This window comes from Taeniopygia guttata, chromosome 3, assembly GCF_048771995.1.
Source record: "Taeniopygia guttata chromosome 3, bTaeGut7.mat, whole genome shotgun sequence".
Taxonomy (NCBI): domain Eukaryota; kingdom Metazoa; phylum Chordata; class Aves; order Passeriformes; family Estrildidae; genus Taeniopygia; species Taeniopygia guttata.
In genome coordinates this window covers 58,972,059-58,990,308 of record NC_133027.1, presented here as the reverse complement: position 1 = coordinate 58,990,308, position 18,250 = coordinate 58,972,059, and the positions used below count along the sequence as shown (strand labels likewise).

Sequence of the window (18,250 nt, the reverse complement as noted above, 5' to 3'; positions counted from 1 at the left end):
ATGCAAACCACATGGCTGGGACTTCATTTAGCTATTTAGAAAACAGAAGCATTCTCCACTATGTGCCTGCAATGCTCAGTACCTTCTCCATTTTATTAATTTGTGCTCCCAGGATGTTTTCTGCTCTGTTGTGGCCTAATGATTTAGCACCCATTAATTCCTAAGTTTTTGCATCACTTGTGTTTGAATCCCACCCTGAGAAGCCCATAAATATTCCTGTACCTGACACTGCTTCACACAAATCCAGCTGACAACTCAAGAAATGAAAATTGTCCAACTGACCCTTGCATCTGATCCAGCCCTTCACATTAAGAACCAAAGGCAACAGCAAGATTATTTTGGGACCAGAACAGGCTGTTAGCTTCATGTGTCCTTCCCCAAGCACAAACCAATTTCAAAAGGACTGTACTGATGAAGAAGAACCCATGGACAGCCCTCTAGTGCATGGCCCTTTGTGGCAACAGCCAGGCACCAAACACTTTCCTGGGTTCTGGGAAGCCAGGTAAGAGTCCCACGTTTTGCTCACATCTGGCACTTCACCCACACCATGGCTGAGCTCCTCTCCTTCCTTGGCATAGCTGTGTTTAGCTGGAGACATGGGCGTGACAAGACTAAGTGGCTTATGAAGAATTAAAAAAAAAAAGTAAAGTCACCAAGTAGACAAGATCATAGAGAGAACAATATTAAATAATGGATGTATTTATTAATGAATTCAGACAGGCACCACTTGTGCAAACTAAACACTAGCGCACAGACTTTATTTTCATGTTCATAGCAACTGAAATTCTGGAAGCTTGAATTTCAAACTACAAATGAAGAAACCTGTTGCATGTATTCTGAAGTATTTCAATGTCATTGCAGAATTAGTTCAGCAGTAGCAATAACAAAGTATTCAGTCATTACAGAAAGCAGATCTTCTGATGATAAACAACCATATGGTGCTAAACACACTTCAGCAAATGCAGGGATAAGCTTGGCAAGCTGCCTTATAAAGCTCTGGTTCTGCCATATGACAGTGTTGCTCAGAGTAGATGCAAAAAAAAAAAAAGGAGTCCCACAGTCACATCCATGTAAGAAGTGACACACCTGCCAATAAGACTGATCGTAAAAAGTTTTCATGTTAAACTCTTCCGGAGGAAGGCCTCAGAATCAGGGTGTCCCAGGGAACATACTGTGTCAGTTTCTGCAGCTCAGCTGGCAGCCAATAGCTCAATCCCTTTGGATAAAAGGACCAAAAATGCAATAGCTTGAGAGATTTTGGAGCTAGTTAACTAGATGGGGTGGGGGAAAAGCTATGACAAAAGTGGCCATTTCAGCTTTCCTTGAATTATTGAAGCTATCTAAACAATATCGCAAATCCTGCGCACATGACAGTAGAAAAATTACAGGATGATTGCCAACTCTCAACTAAATGAGCTGGAATGGTGTTTTAGGGAGAAAATGCTAGGTCATATAAATGGCCCCAGCATGTGTGGCCTGAAGGGGTAAGATGGAGACAACACCATAGAAAGTATCAAACAGCAGCTTGAGATGACTTATAAAACTTGCTCAAACATCCACATCCACAGCTTCACAAGCAATCAGACCATGTTTAGTTTCCCACAGTGCATGGGGATAATTCCAGTGCACCTGCAGGGGAACCACAGTGACTCCTAGAAAGGCATGATTATGTATTTTCTGAATTTCTCTGGACAAAATGGAGGGAAAACCTTGTTTATTTTTCTTGTAAAGAAGCTACTAGGAAAACTGTGTCTTGAAACCACACTTATATTCTTGCAAAACTCTTCGGCTATTTCTTGGCTAGATAGATGAGTGTATGCAAGACTTATTTACAACACTGTTGTGTGTATGAGTAGGATTGTGTTGTATTTTGTGGCAAAATTTAATAGAAAATATAAGAAATCTCTCTTCCCAGCAGCTCTGAGAGCTTGAATCTGACTTTCTACTTATCATGTTTGTCATGCCCCAGTGTAATTAAAGCATCCACAGTCTAGGCTGTTATGAGCTCTATCGTCTAGTAAGGATAAAATATTAAATTGCTCTAGTTTTTACACTTCACAGCAATCCCGGTAGTGCTGGAGGACCATGCTATGAATAGCACTGAAATGCAATCAGCAGACATTTCCGTGCTACTCCAGGGAAGGCACAGACAATTATTGTCCCCAATTTGTTCTACTGTCCATAATTATAGTTTTGAGTTTATAAATAAAATAAGGAAGCATGATTTTAAGAACCAAAACAAACCCCTCAATTACTACAGAGTTCCTCAGGTAATTAAGTCTCCAAATGTGGCTCTGTAGAAGGGAACCAAGGCTACACTGCAAAAGCCCATAACATGCAGATGTGCGTAAGCAGAGCAAAGCGACAGGATGGAAAACGTCATCAGGAAAATAAACTCTCTCATCATTATTTCACCGCTTTTTACCTAAAAAAACAATGGCCTATTGTCTCGATTCACCCTATTGTTCTGTCACATTTTTTGTTATTGAAGGAACCAACAGTCAGTCAGCGAGAGTTTCCTGAGGAGTAGCAGTTTGGAAAGTTCAATGCAGTATCCTGTGTTTTGCTACAGTTTTAGGAAAAACCAGGAAAGTAAAGTTACTGAGACAAATAAAGGCACACAGTTTGTAATTCAACTTGTTTGAATAGCCCTTCAAATGAAAATACCCTCCACTTTTACAAGTGTGGTCGTTAAAACCTGCAAAATGAAGCAGAAAAAAGCTGTGCCCTGTCTGCATCCCGCTTGATGGACGTTCCTCTGTTGTTAGTGGGCCGTTGTGTACTGCCAGGGAAGAACTCTAGGTTGGGAGCCAGCACAGCAGGAGGCTTCATTAGCCATGAACAGGAGCAAAACAGCACTTCAGAAGGAGCAGTGCCCTGTCTGAACAACCAGCTTCACCACAACAAGCACATAATCAGCTGGACAGCCTGTAACACATGCTTTGGATAAAGACAGACCTATGGATACAAGACAGCCATGGCTTAAGTGTTTCAAAAGATCTTTGCCCAACAAGGAAACAAATTATACATTAAAAACTTTTTACAAAATACATGCTCTGTTCTTTCTCTGTTTAATATCTTCCTTGCTTGAAGCTTGGCTGTTGCCCAAACGCATCCAGAGCAACGCTTGATGATAACTCAAAAATGTGCAGTTAATCTATGTGTAGTTTCAGCTCTTGAATGCCAGGAGCAAAAGTGTACTTTTCAGAGAGAAATAGGCTTGGTCACACAGCATAATCATGTTTATGCAAGTTTTTAGTAGATAGCCAAGATAAAGGAAATACTTCTGTACGCTCCTCTGAGAAAAGACAAAAACTCTGAGTTGAAAAACTGCTCTTTTTCAATGTCATTTTATCCACACAAACAAGCGTAAGCCCCAGTAGAGAGCTTCCTGCATTACAGACAGTAAAACTTTAGCTTGCTGTGGTGTGGTGGTTTTTCTTTTTCTTTTTTTTTTCTTTTTTTTTTTTTTTTAACCTTACAGCTATATTTCATCATAAAAACTAGTTTGAAGAAAGAGTAAACTTTTGCTCTTTGGTCTATCTTGACATTGCTCCAGAGACACATAACAGGAATATTTCAGATTCATTTTTTGTGTCCTACTTGCAGGAAACAGGAAAGTTGGAGTTCTTAATTTTCAGGCTTCTGAAATGACAAAGATAAGAAATTTATACATTGAAACAAGATATCTTTGCTTTCTTTAAAGAAAAAAAAGGCGTCACATTCTAAAATGAGTGCTTCAGTGAAATGGCATATTTTTGCCTTAACCATAATAAAAAAATGTATAGTTAAGCTATACGCACCTCCTATTTATTATCTGTGCAGCCCTACTAAGTGAGAAACAAAAATCTGTACTTGTACTCCAGCATGATATAGACTTCAGACTGCATATACTGTAGTAATTGTTGCTGACTGAAAGCTAATACTGTGGAATGAGACTAAAAGAAGTATTTTTTTTGTTCACAGGCTCAGTTTTGTGGATGTAAGGGAAAGGTCTTAAAACACTTTCTATTTGTATTTTAAGAAATTAAAATGAAAACATCTAACAAGTAGTTTGCAATTTTAGAACACCAGTTTTGGTCTCCTGCTCTTACGGACTTTTTTATGACCATGAAGATGGTCACAGGCAGAGCTCTGGGATTCCTCTCAAGTTCAGAAAAGCTCTGAGGGCAACAAACTATTCATGATGTGTATCAAAATAATTCTGATGCTCTGCCAGTTTTAAAGAGTGTGAGAATAGATCAGACACTGTGGACAGTGGCAGCCTTATGAAGTCACAACCAAGTGAGGAGAACAATTTCCCCCTGCAGCCATCAACCCAGATACTTAAAAGCCTGCATAGTATGAGCAGACACCGACTGCCACTGATTAAATTAGAGGGATCCTTAGAGCTCACAGGGGTCCTTAACAGACTTTACTTGTGCAGGTCTAGTTTGGGACTTCTCCTCACTGACCAAATATTACAGTTTCAACTTTCTTAGTGTATGAGTTGGGCAGTATAATTTGAATAGGACAGTGGCCAGTGACAAAGGACTAGCCAGATTCCTTTGGGTTAATTTCTGCATATTAGTGTTTCATTTTCTTTGAAAGACCATGTTGCTCCTACAGAGAGACTGCAATATTGTGTACCCATCTATTGGCTATTTGTCAACAGAAAAACAGAGTTGACTTTTATGGTAAGGTTTTTGCTTCTATGACATTTTAGAGCATGTTCAAATGACTGGTGTGAAATGATAGAGAAAAATCAGAGTGGCAAATGACATCCAGTATTTTAGCTCAGCCAGAGCCTCACACAGCATCCTGAGAATCAAGAACTTCTGCCTGTATCTCTTTCACAGGTCTGATGAAGATATGCATTGCAGAGGATGATATTAACTACACACTAAAACAACTGTTCTCAGCTCTACAGGCATGTTTATAATGAAATATCTGCAGGTCTTCCACAAATTTCTAAATATTTTTCAATTAAAATGTCTTAAAGATCTGAATCAGCCCTAATGAGCTGGCAAAACACCATATTATTAGTAATATTACATCATACACTAAAATGCCAAAGAATTCAAATTAAATGAAAAAAAATCACTTGCTCTGCCATCACAGAAACAAAGACCTCAAAGCTATAGTATCACCTGCAGTGTGGGCTCACTTCAGAGTGTGTGTGAAAACAAAGGACACTACTAAACTTCTCCACAGAAAGTTGGGAGTAAAGACTACATGGGAATATTATTTCTTTCTTCTTCCAAAATTAGCAATGTACAAACCTACCACATGAACCAGATGAATTTTAGAGCTAATGAACACTTGACTACCTTGTGTGGTGCTCCCTGGGTATTAGCATACTCTCAAGACATTTATTTAGATAGTTAAAGGTAGGAACACAGATGAGCATGTGCCTATATTGGTGAAATATACATATAATCAAGCTGGTTTCTTTTTCTTTAAAAGCCTTAAACTTAATGAATCATTCATCTGTCAGATGCCAACAATACCTCCACAATGAAATTAAAATAATTTATTAACAGTTGGCTATACATGTTATTTCCTACCTATTATGTTTCTGTGACTTCATTGGCATTTGTTTTTACATCTGACAAAACACCATCACTAACTAAAAGCCACGTTTAGCATTTTCATTCCATGCACAGCTTCCAATGAAAGGCCTTCACAGTTGGAATGGAGTATTTTGTCTACTTAATTACTGTTGTTCTTCCAAACTCATCAGTCCCTGGTTTGGATGCATTTGTGTAAGACAAGGCAGTAAACACCCAATTAAGCAGGCTGTGTGAATCTGCATATAGATTTTACATTAGGATTCTACAGTCATTCCAAATGATTCAGAAGCAATTACATGGCTGACACATGATGAATCAATACGTATGCATGAAGCTGCCAGACATATCATGTGTATCAGTATGAAAAATGGGATATATGCCAAGGAGTGGTATGTGCAATGCTACCCAGCCACAGAATAGTCAGGGATTGTTTGCATACAGGTAATAAATTACCTGTGCATGCAGGTTAACTTTCAAGGTGGGTGCTTTTTACTTGTCTTGACTGGCACACACAAACTGGCAGAATCTGCTCTCACCAGATGTTACGTAAATATTGTGGCATTCATGTGAATATGTGGGCAAGTGAACAATTCACTTGGTCTGGTTGGGTTATGCAAACCTCTCCCCACCTCCAAACAATCCATCAAAACACAGAAATAGAAAACGAAAGCTCTTTCTCTCAGTCCACAGTAAGAAAGGACTGCTAAAGCAGGGCTGAAGCACCTGGGAACATCCACCTCAAAGCTGTGGCTGATCTGCGGTCCCATCACAGTCCTATTAGCTCATAGTAATAGTGTTGTTCTGTCTTAAAAAAGAAAAACCCTTTTGCTCTCCAGACCAATCTACTGGGGGAGAGAGCTAAGTGATGAAAGGAGAGAATCCCATGACAGGCACACATGGTTTGTTTCAGTCAGGGTTACATTCTCTCTTACTCCACTTATTATGTTAAAAGGTTAAAGTGGAGGCGCATGAAATATTTTCATAACATCTTGTATTTTTAAGTGAGGAACATGTGCTGCACAAAATTAAAGCAGGACACCAAGAAGATTAAGTACTTAGAGAAAGGGAGGAGGTGGTGGGGAAACTGCAACCTTCGAGGAAAAGGGAGAGAATTCGTCATGAAAACCAGGCTAAGAGGACAGCTTTGTGTTCCTGAAATGCTTATTACCATTTCAGAGAGATGACAGCAGCTATGAAAACAAAACATGAAAAAACAAGGCAGAGCTCATGAACAAACTGAGAAATATCTTCTGTGATATCTAGGTAATGACAGACACACACTGCCACGTGAGTGCAGTATCAAAGAGTATTTCTTTTGAGGTTAGTAAGATGACATGGTTTCTTCAGCCTTCCTTTTTCCATAGCCAAGAGCGGCACAGTTGCAGAGCTGGCTCCTCCTGATGCCAAACTGACAGTGCCAGGAAATCTGAAAGGCACCATCAGTGGGCAACAGCAAAGTGCCAGTCACCATTCAGCAAATGAGAAACCCATGTGATAAATCGCACATTATGAAATACACTCCCAAAGTGTCTGGAATCCTTAGTGAAACTAGAGCCTAGATAAACTCCTGACAACCTTTCTTACACACATACCAGGCACAAACATCCTCCCCCAAGCTGGAACAAGAAAATAAAGGCTGTTGACTGACCTGAATCTGGATGTCACTCTCAAAACAATCCTTTCACTTGCTCTGTGATGGGGTCAAGGTCAATGTCATAGAAGCACGGCCTTGTGGGCAGTCCTGGCATGGTGCTCATCTGTGGAAACAATGACATTCAGTTATACTCCTGCACCTGTAAGCAGATAATCAGTCTACCCTTGCATGTAAACCTTAGATTAAGAGAAAGGTTGGATTGTTTAACACAGGCTCGACCACAGATGTAATCTTTATCACATCTTTTGTTTCTGTTAAAAATGTCAAACTTGGTACTTTTTTGATGAATTTTTTAGTATGAGCTTCTAAAAGACAAGAAAGAGAAAACAAAAGCAAAAAAATACAGGCTAGCGCAGCAACCTAAGAACAAATTCTATAACAAAATGAACACCCTTTGGGACTTGCTTGCTTCCCAAAATATTTATCCAGAACATTTATCCATTTATATCTCCTGAAAAAAAAATCACACAGCAAAGGGCAAAGATGTAATTGTCTGATTTTACCTGGTGTTATGAATGTGTTAAACTCAGACCTCTCCCACAGAAAACTAGAATACAGAAGCAGAATTAATCACAACGTTTACCTAATGTCAGGAGCAAATTGAAATAGTTCTACTAAACATACAGGCAGTACAGCTGAATCCTAATTTAGTTGTTAGAATTAACAGGTTGAGATACTAAGCTAAAGCAACCCAATTATCTCAAACTATGCATAATTAAGATCCTGATCTAGCATAAGACACTAGCATCTGCATACTTTTAAACATGTCAATAGTTTCATGGAATAAATTACACAGTTAGCTATAGCTCTGCTCAGGCTACTTATGCTATTATTTGAAATTGGCATTTTTAGCAGCAATTAAAGGCACATGACTGACATTGAAAACTTGAAGTGCCCCACAACAATTTAAGCCCCTTTAAATCAGAGGTTCCCCTGTTTCCCAACTCCCTGCCTCAGGATTACTTGCTCCTCCCTGGCAAAGGAGATGTCTGGAGAGCAGGTTTGGCAGAATAATGCTGTTTTTTGATCTCCTTAATTTTATCTTGTTTCAGCCCCTTAAGCCAGGGGCTTGCCCATTCCCAGTGCTCTCACTGGTACAGTGTAAAGGCTGTGCCTGTGGGGCAGTTTTAAAACAGGACCAGTTTGGATCAACTTGGGTCACTTTGGATTCACCCCCTGAATATATCACTATATTTCCACTAATTCAAGGAGCTCTAAAGACAGCATTTGGGCTTAATGCCTCCTTAAGCCCTTTTGATATCTTAACCTCATAAGTGGAGAATGCCCCTGCTATAATAAGCCCTATATTGATACCTAAATTGATGAAAGACCTTACAGTCTCTCAAAACAAACCTGGAATTTAACTTTGCTTGACTGTTTGTTGGCTGAGAGTCTTTAAGCATTAAAACTTATTTGCTAGATTTTGAGGAACAAACGTTTCGCCAGGGCAGTTCAGCAGAGTTCATGAAAACTGGTGGTTAACCTGACCACAGGAGGCAACCTTCAAACATGGCTGTGTAGGAAAAAAAATTATACAGCCTGAAGTACCAGAAACACTCCAAACACAATAACCTGCAGAAAGGGTCAGATTGGGGTGTGTCTTCATGAGTGAGCTGAAACAGCTTGTTGGAAGAGGGAAGTTTCACCGTGGGAACCCCTTGAATGATTCTGCCTTGGAGCTGGCTCTGGCACTCGTCTTACTGCAACCAACCTTGTTCAACACACTGAACTGATGTCAATACATGTTTTTGTGGCCAGGGTTGGTTGGCTAAGCAACTAAATCTGCTTACCACATGACCAGATCAGCTCCAGGCCCCAGGCTGTGCCGGGGGAGCAGCCAGAGTACACTGTGACCAGCCATCACCTCCAGCTCTCCAGCAGAGAGCTCAAAGCCAGGCAACCTCCTCCCTCTATCCTCCCTAATTCCCCAGCAAGCACAGCTCAGCTACAGTGTTTGCTCTGGCCAAAGGCAAGCCCTAACAGGGTAACTGGCCTCATAAGAGGAAAAAATTATGACTACCATCCTTGCTGCTCCAGAGTGCCAGACTTACAGCCCCCCCACGCTCTGGGGCAGACTGTGTTTCACTCTGTTAACCCAACGTGCTGCACACTCACTGAGGGGTCAGCATCTCCCTTATGCCTCAGCTTTGCTCCGAACACTCACGTAATGCCCCCATCATGGGAATACAAGCAAAATATAAGACCTCCCCAGCACAGTCCCATTTGCCCCAGAGGGTAAATGCTGCTGCCATTGCAGAGGTTAATCCCATACTGAGGGGGGAAGGCGCCTTGGGAGCTCAGTACCGGCGCAGCCATCATCTCACTTGAGATCTAGCTCAGAGGAAAAACAATGCAACAAGCTCTGCTAATGGCTCAGTACATTTCCTCTGTTTTTAAATATAGTTCTTCCTGATGTTTTGTTATTGTACGTAGTAGGATTAAAAGACAAAACTGTCAGCTTGTGTTGACCAAACCCTGCCTCTGACTGCATGACATCATTTATTGGCTGACATTACCCTGGCATCTTAGCAAGTACTAAAGCACCTTGCTACTATTCTTTATCCATTGGCCACCATAGTTGGACTACTACATCATTAGGGTTACTTAATTATTTTCTGTCTCAGATTCCTTCCAGTTTCTGAGTTAATGTTTGACAAGGAACTGCCTTAATGAATTACATCTCACTGGTAGGGGTATGAACAAATTGCCAAAGAAAACTTTCTGGTTACTTTGTGCATGGCAGTTCCAACATCTGAAAGCAAACTCCCAAATTCCAAAGTTGTTTTTTTTTTTTTTTAAATTTTTTTTAACCATTGCTAATTCAGAAGATGGGCTTTTCTGTTGTTTTGTTTGTTTTGGTTTTTTGTTTGTTTTTTAAAAGAAATATTAAATACAAGTCCTATATATGCATTTCATATTTTCGACTTTTTTTTTTCCTTCATAGGCACTGTATTAACTAATGAAAAGCTCCATTAAAAAAAATGCAAATATCAAACCAGTTTATTGCTGGTTTGGGAAATACAACTATTCTCATATTGAAAACTGAAGTCAACAAAGGGAATAGGTTCATTTGAATTAAAACCGCTATTGCATAAAATGAAGTACACCTCCAGAAGAAACACTTTGGAACACATACTTATGTGAATTACAGATTGAAAATAAACTATGTACTGTCATTTTTTCCAATGGCCCAGGCTTTCAAACAGGCAAAGCCATGTAGATTTATGATCATTACTCTCTGCTCTCATTATCTGTACACACAGAGGTAACCTGCAGAAGAATCTATCCCTTTTTCATTACTTCAAGGTCAATAGGAGGAGATGGCTGCCTGGCTGAGGAGAGTACTGCTGATTATTCCCTCTGCAGCCCTCCATTTCTCTCCTTCAACCACAAAGGCAGGAGAGAAAAGAGGGCTCAGTCTGCTGTAAGGCTGCAGCGAGGCTTCACCTGGCTGGCTTTCCACATGGCTGCAGGCTCAGGATCCTCTCCCCTCTCACCATTTTCTGTGATGCTGAATGAAGGCATCAATAAGTGAGTTGGTCTTTACTCCAGCAGGCATGATCCAGAGGAATCCCTCTCCCTGATCTCAGTAAGCAGAGCCCAGATTTTTGTGCACAGAAGGGGAAAGCCAACCATCCCCTGGCTGTAGCACATTCTGTACCTGCACAGTGCCCAGCAGATTATCTCCACATCCCCAAGGCTTCCTGAAATAACTAATTACTAAAATTACTTCCGTTTTAAGACTTGAAAAAAGCAGAATGAACAACGAAAGGGAAAATATGTTTAAAACGTAATTACTTTGGTAATTAGCAGCTACGTACAGCATGAGAAAAACCTACAGAAATTTACAGTCATACAGCAGCTTGCTTGGCATCTCATACAACACACATCCTCTATATACTGCCCAGAGAGCAGCACAACTCTCCATCTAATGCAACAACATTTGGGTTACAGGTTGGTAGCTATGCAACATTGCACAGTGTGGCTGTGAGAAAAGAACAGGGTAAGAAGTGGACAATGACAGCACATTATCCACCGAAAATCACAAACTGGATTTAGATGGCTGAAATAATCAGTACTTAATTTGAACAAAGCTGCTACTATCACACTTTTCCTGGGAGACGGAAAATACAAGGCATAAGCTTGGTACCTTAAGGCTTAATGCAATTCATATGAATGCTTCATGCAGTGGAAAAAAAATATACAAATAATTTAGAAATTAATAGGAACTAGTTTTCTAGGAACAGACCATTTTCTCTACAAACTGTGCAACTGTCCATATATCCATGAGAGCAAATCAACTACAGAAAGATGTTGTGAAAAATAGAGTGCTATTTATTACTATGGCTCTCTGTGTTTAGGGCAGCAAGTCTTACAGTCAGCTTATCCTAAGGATCATTTACACTCCTGGAAATGCACAGCTGGTAGAAGATAAATTACAATTTTAGTTAAGAATGCTTGAAGGCTACTGTTATATTAGGCATTTATGATCCTCCAGAAGTATACTTACATGACTGAACAAAAGAACCATAATGAGCTTCCTTACAAATTGAGAATGCCAATTATTTTCAAGAAAGCCATATGAAAGTGTTGTTCTAATCCCTGTCCGCAAATGCATCCAAAGTTAATGGAAGAGTAGCTAAGTTTCATTTAAATTACAGTTGTGTGTTGACTTGTAATTTGAGTTGGCCATGAGATCTACTTAACAGTTGTACACACTCAAGCACCAAGACTCTGCTCACCAGGTTTGTTGTGGTCCCATGAGGAACTATGCTGCTTAGCTTCCTTTTTATATCATACCTATATGCCTTTCAGTGGTTGACATCCTGCCTTTGAGGTGTATTCATCCATATATGTATCTATATTTTTTCATTTATCTATATGAAAAGCTCCTAACAGAACTTGAGGTTGCCTTGACAGGGTTAGCACAATGGCACAATTTGCAAAACAATTGGTCCCAAGGACCACATCCAATTTATGTTTAGTGTCTTTTTCACCTATAAGACAAGAAGTGTCTGTTTTACAGGAATAACATGATTTCTGTTGAATAGAGAAAGAAAACCAGAGGACTCTGTACTTACATAAAGTATGGCAAACAACTCATTAGAAAATACTGAAAAATCAGCAAATAGCTTATAGAGGAAACCTCCCTATTCTGTGCCTTATGCAGTTAACGTTGTGTTTGACATAAAACACAAATAACTCACATTTTTAAATTGTATCCTTTTTATAATTAAATACCCTGTAACAACTCACAACCATTTCAGACTTGAAATACTGCAGAAAACAGATGTTGTTTCTCAAGAGAATTCAGCATGCACATGACTGCGGATAACTCCTCAATAAAATCTGATGGGATGAATTGCATATCCCATACTCCCTCAGCAAGAAACAATACAAGAGGAAACTCAAGAGATTTATAAATAGTGCTATAAACCTGTATGCATTATGGTCAACGTGCCAGAACTTGTTGAAATCCTGAGGCACAGCACGAAGGAGCTGCGCTTCAGGGTTTCAATAATGTTTCCTAGTGTGAGTTAGAGCCCTGGAAGACAGATCCACCACCAGAAATTTGCTCGACTTCAGTGCATCTGTCAGTCTCAGGGCATGCAAAGGTGAATGGAATAACTTTCTGAAGAAATCCTTCCACATCTCCAGTCCTGCCTGCCCTAAGGTGTGCTTTGAGTCCCAATTACTCCCACTGACACGTGTGGTGCTGGCCACGCGCTGGTACCAGGGGAACTGCAGTCCATGGAGCAGGAGAGAGAATTAACACTCACCTCACTGCACTGCATGGCTGGAGAGGTGTGTGCAGATCTCTTTACTGGATCCCTCATGGTCCCTGCACTTTCCATTTCAAACTTATACTTGGAAATACTTCATGAGACTATCCATGCAGGGAGGGTCATGGTAGGGCTCCAGCACTCTGAAGCACAAAACTGTGCAAACACTTCCTGTGAGCAGTCACTTATTTCATCTTCAAACTGGACTGTGCTACAGCACACAGAGGCACTTGGTGTGAAAAGGGTACAGAAAAATTAGGCAGCATATACTAAGTATTTCCAGAATCAGCTTGATGTTTGTTCCACAGAACTGGAAAATTCCTCCAATCTGCAGAGCTCTATCACTTCAAAGGTAGCTCAGGTTTTGAATGATGGAAAAAAATAAATGACATGAAAATAACAAAAGAGAATAGTTAAGAAAACAGCATTTCCAAACATGCCCTCCTCCCCAACAACAACAAGAACATCAAAACAAAATGGCCAAACCAGAAAAATGCACAATATAGTCTTCATCTCTTCCACCCACCATGTATTACACAGGGGAATGATACAATACCAAAGCCTGAAGTGATACCCAAGTGACCTTTCACCACCTCTTAAAAGCAAATAAACCTCCAAATCTCATATTAAGAAAAGCAGATGCATAATGGAGGCAAGTTTGTGCTTCCTTCAAAAAATATCAAGCTATACAAACTAATAAATTCAGTTTTGGAAATGGCAATGTTTTTTAAAAAAATTACTTTAATAGCTACATAATGTTTAAGAAAATATTATCTCATTGTTTTTCATTGCTTGAAGATAACAAGGGTTTCTGAAAGTGACTAAGCAATGATCTTTAGTTACTGTTTAAATAATGGTTTACTTTTAGGTTTTAATGAAAATTTGCCAAATCTGATGATGGCCACAGGAGTTAGGGAGAGCAAAGATCATATTTCCCTCTCAGGAAATCTTTAACAGCAAAGGATCTTGCTGCAATGTCTAAGAACAACCACAGCAAGAAACTCAACATTTTAGCAGCTTTCAAAATGGTTAAAATAATGTTTGAAAAGACGCTGATGCTACCCTGACATATGCTGTAGTGTTTCTTGCAGTAAACGGCTCTTTTTCACTGGCATGTTGACTGATTTCAGGTGCAGAAGTCCATCTGGCATCAATTATTGTATTATAATTGCCTCTTACTTTGATGTTTTACACATTCTTGGCAATTGTTTGATTTTTGTGAAAGTATTTACAACATCAAAATGTATGGACACTGCTCCTCTGCTCTCAACATCTGGATGAAGTTATAAAAGTACTGAATATTGATTATACAATCCAAATTGGTCTTGCTGCCAGGTGCTCAAGTTGGGCAGAAGCAACTTGTGCCCTGCTACATCCTCTGAAGGATTATCAGGATCCAACAAATTACTCATCTTGAATGGAGATGATCTGAACCCAAAAGTGACCTCCTGGGCACCCTAGGGAATAAACAAAACCCACACAATAGTCCACATCTATCCAGTACAGTTTTTGGAGAGATCTTTGGGTGCATATCCCCAAGGAAGCACGGGATTTCTTGGTGAATCAGTCTGTGTACTTGAACTCAAATGCTGCTGTTAGTGATGTGCTGAAGGACCAAAGACCCAGAAAGGACATTTTTCTAGCTATTAAATAAAATATTTAGGAATAGATCTAATCTGTAACAGAATGAGCAATTTCCCCAATTAAGTAAAATATTTATGACTCACATATATGACTGCAGTTCCTCTTGGCAGAGTTCTCTCAACTAATTTTCATCTTAGAATTTATAAAAACATACTCGAAGCAGAAGAAAATGGTCCCCATTATAAAAGCACAATGGAAACAATATATTAAATTTTAATTGAAAAATACATCTCACTGAGGTAGCATGTTAGTTGAGTGTACTGTATTCTATACAATCCACACCATGTTTCACAGAGTATTCTGCCCTACACAGGGTAATTGATAAACAAAATACTACAAAAATGAAAGCTACAAACCCCAACTTAACCAAATAACCCCTCATTAAAAAAAAAAAGAAAAAAAAAACAAACCCAAAAACATTCATGAAGGAAATTAAGGAGGTGAGAAAAAAATGAGATTACAAATTCCAGGTGACTTGTTCCAAAACACTTCCTTCATCCCAGCCCACTCAAATCCATTTCCAGAAGTAATTGCTCCCTTGACCAAGGCCTACATCCTGATTTTCCTTTCCCCATTGGGCTTTAGACAGAATCCCTGGCAGAGGACTTGTGCTCACTGCCTCTTGTACAAAATCACCTCCTCATACAGGAGAAATCCTTCCCTGCAGCTCAATCCTGATGTCAGATGCTCCCAGGGCTGTTCCCAGTCTTGAAAAGTGTCCAATATACCAGACAGTGTTGGAAATGGGCCTCTGAAGGAACAAATCCAGAGGATAAAGGCAATTTTCTCAAGTGCTTTAAATAAGATTTATTATTAATGTTTAAAGCACCTGATGTTCATGGGTACATAATGCTCCTGCTTTGTTCAGTGTTCAGGTCTCCTGGTAAAGAGGAGGTGTCCAAACTATGCCAGCAGCGAGCAAGTTTTGTTGTATTTGGAGGGGAGAGATCTTGGGTGACCCATCTCAGCTGCCTTGTATTTGCTCAGGGACTGAGCACCCTTCCTTTCCTCTGAAACTCATTTATTTTGTACCAAGTGTATCTTTAGAAGTGCTGTTCTGGGAGCAAGATGCACTTTGTGCTGCTGATCTTCACTATGACATTTTGGTTAAAATCTTCACAACTCTGCAAAAACCTCAATTACCACCCAGAAACTGGAGATGGCGACAGCAGTAGACTATGTGAAGCAAATGTGTGTGCTCAACACGCAACAAATCTTAGCCTTCTCAGCACACCATTCTAGAAGAGCACAAGGAGCATCATGCAGTCATTTAATGGCAAATTACAATGTGAAAAAAATCAAAAAAGATTGTATAACTGTGGTGAATTAAGGCACATTGAACTGCTGCCATATTACCCCTTTTGGTTACAATTAACTGGATCCACTGATATCTGAGTAAGCAAAGCTTCCTAGGAAACATCATCTAGGCAAAGATGATGTGTGCGCGCGTGTGCATATCACACGCTTCTAAAACTGCTTCTAAAGAACATAAAAGTATTATAGCGAAGGACTCCTTGAAATTCATTCTTTTTAACAGTTAAATTGCCAAACTGGCTTGGTCTCATTACTTGGTTTAAACTAAGTGCCAGTGATGACCTTTTATTAGGTTTTTGGAAACCACCTCAAAACAACAGAAGTGGAAAAAAATAGTAGAGGATGTGACTATACTTTGCTAGTCCCATCTAAGTAGACAAGATTTAGTTTTCAGTACTGGGAAACAATAAAAGCTAGCACGAACACTTCACAGATGCAGTTCTGCTTTCTGGTCTGTAGATATCATGGGAAGTGTCAGAAAGAAGACCCTGGGAACCTTGTCTCCAAAGAATGATCAAGTGTGGTGGGCACCAACAGCATCACTGGACTGTCATCATGTACTAACCTTGACTTGTGAGCATCTCTAACCTCATTATTTCAAGTTTCTATATCTACTTTCTGAAATCACTTGTTGTTTGGATAAACAATTTAAATAATTTGCCATTTGCAAATTATACTTACTTAACACATTCTATTTCATGACAGACTGAAGCAAACAAGAAATAGACAATGACAAAGAAGCACTTTCTATTGTAATTTTGGATATGGGTGCTTTCTAACCCTACACAGTTTTGCTCTTCAGGCAAATTACTGTTCTGATACACTTGGTCTATGCCATCTTAGCTACACTGAGGAATTCAAAAGCTTTTCCTTTCTATTTGTTCTTAACCCAGAAGATAAGAATGGATCCAGCTTGGATGGACATGGATGCCAAACTGTTAAACTGTCTGCGTAAATCATAGTCTGAGTCACAATTCCATTGCAGACCTCTGACATTACACACTATTCAGTATAGTGTGTCCTCTAGAATCATGCCAGAATGTATTACAGTCCCCTCTGACAAGGAACAAAATAGAAAAAAAAAGGATATCACTTAGATCAGCAATTTTCCTCTAGTCTATTGAACCACTATTTTAAGAAGTGAAGGCTGCTAAGGAAAGCAAGCCTTGAATAACCTATGCTAGAGCTCCCACTTCTCCTGGAAAATAAAGGAACATAGAAATACTTTGAAAAAGGCTGAAAGCTACTGACTTGTGATGAAGTTGAGTGTTCAGAAGAGCCAGCTCCTTTGTAAGTCATCTTAACAGCAGTAAGGAGAAATATACAGCCATATAATAGCTCTGAGGAGAAAGGAAAAAATTCTAGCTATGAATGTGAGACTTAACTTTCTTATGGAAGTACTGATTTTCAGTGTTTCTCTAAGAAGATATTAAAACCCTAATTTCTGTTCACTTTCTATTAACCATGAATTAACAAGCTGTCAAGACAGATTTGTCATAGGAAATAAAATAAAATTTTGTTAACTGATGGAGAGCACAATCTTTATCCTACAAATGTTTATCCTTACATAAAAAAGATCTATGTATTTTTTAATTTCTTAATATAATTCTTCTCAAAGTACTTACACATATGAATGAAATACTTCAATACATCTGAGAAACAAATAAAATAAGATCGCCACTTTAAATTGTTGGCTAGGAAGCAGGGAAGGTTAAATGATTTGCCAAAAGGAGCTGAGGTGCTGCCAGGATAATGGAACTTGAAAGTAGTAACTGATTCTTATCTTTGTCTCATATAACTGAAATTCAAAAATAACACTGCATGCAACATCTTTTTCTATTACATAATGAATGCTGTATCAGCATTTTATACAACTGTGAGAAATGGAGAACATTTCTCACAATTTGTTCTCTATGAACTTGCAGTAAGCCACTTCCCTAACCACAGTTCCAGCAATAAAACAATGGTTAACAACATGTCCACAAAACCCCAAAAATGTTGCTGAATAATCTAATTAAAATAAACTCTATTTGGAAATATATTTTTTTTAGTCTGAAGAACAAACCAACTCCCAAACAGATGTTTTGTGGGTAGTATTTTCCCCAAATGAAGTATATGAAAGGACAAAAAAGAAAAGGAAAGGTAGCGAATTTCTTCATCTCAACACAAGTTAGCATAACGTTTTTTTGTTCTCACAAACGTCTAGTACAGTCTGTAGGAACTTCTTTCCAAGCACTAGAAAAACTGTGAAAGTGTCATCATCATGGAAAGGCCTTTGTGCACATACAGAGTAAATCCTAAAA

The 18,250-nt window shown here is 39.2% G+C and overlaps 1 protein-coding gene across 5 annotated transcripts in view; it reads right to left on the bottom strand.

Moving 5' to 3' along the window:
• Positions 1 to 683: 683 nt before the first annotated feature.
• The window catches only part of MTHFD1L (methylenetetrahydrofolate dehydrogenase (NADP+ dependent) 1 like), a 145,270-nt gene continuing 127,703 nt past the window's right edge, over positions 684 to 18,250 (bottom strand). For all 5 annotated transcript variants that reach the window (XM_072926936.1, XM_072926937.1, XM_032747316.3 and 2 more), the window contains 2 exons: positions 7,201 to 7,309; positions 684 to 3,645 (listed from right to left, as the gene is read on the bottom strand). In XM_072926936.1, the coding sequence (XP_072783037.1) occupies positions 7,220 to 7,309 (90 nt within the window). In that variant the 3' untranslated portion in view covers positions 684 to 3,645; positions 7,201 to 7,219. The remainder of the gene's footprint in view (positions 3,646 to 7,200; positions 7,310 to 18,250) is intronic.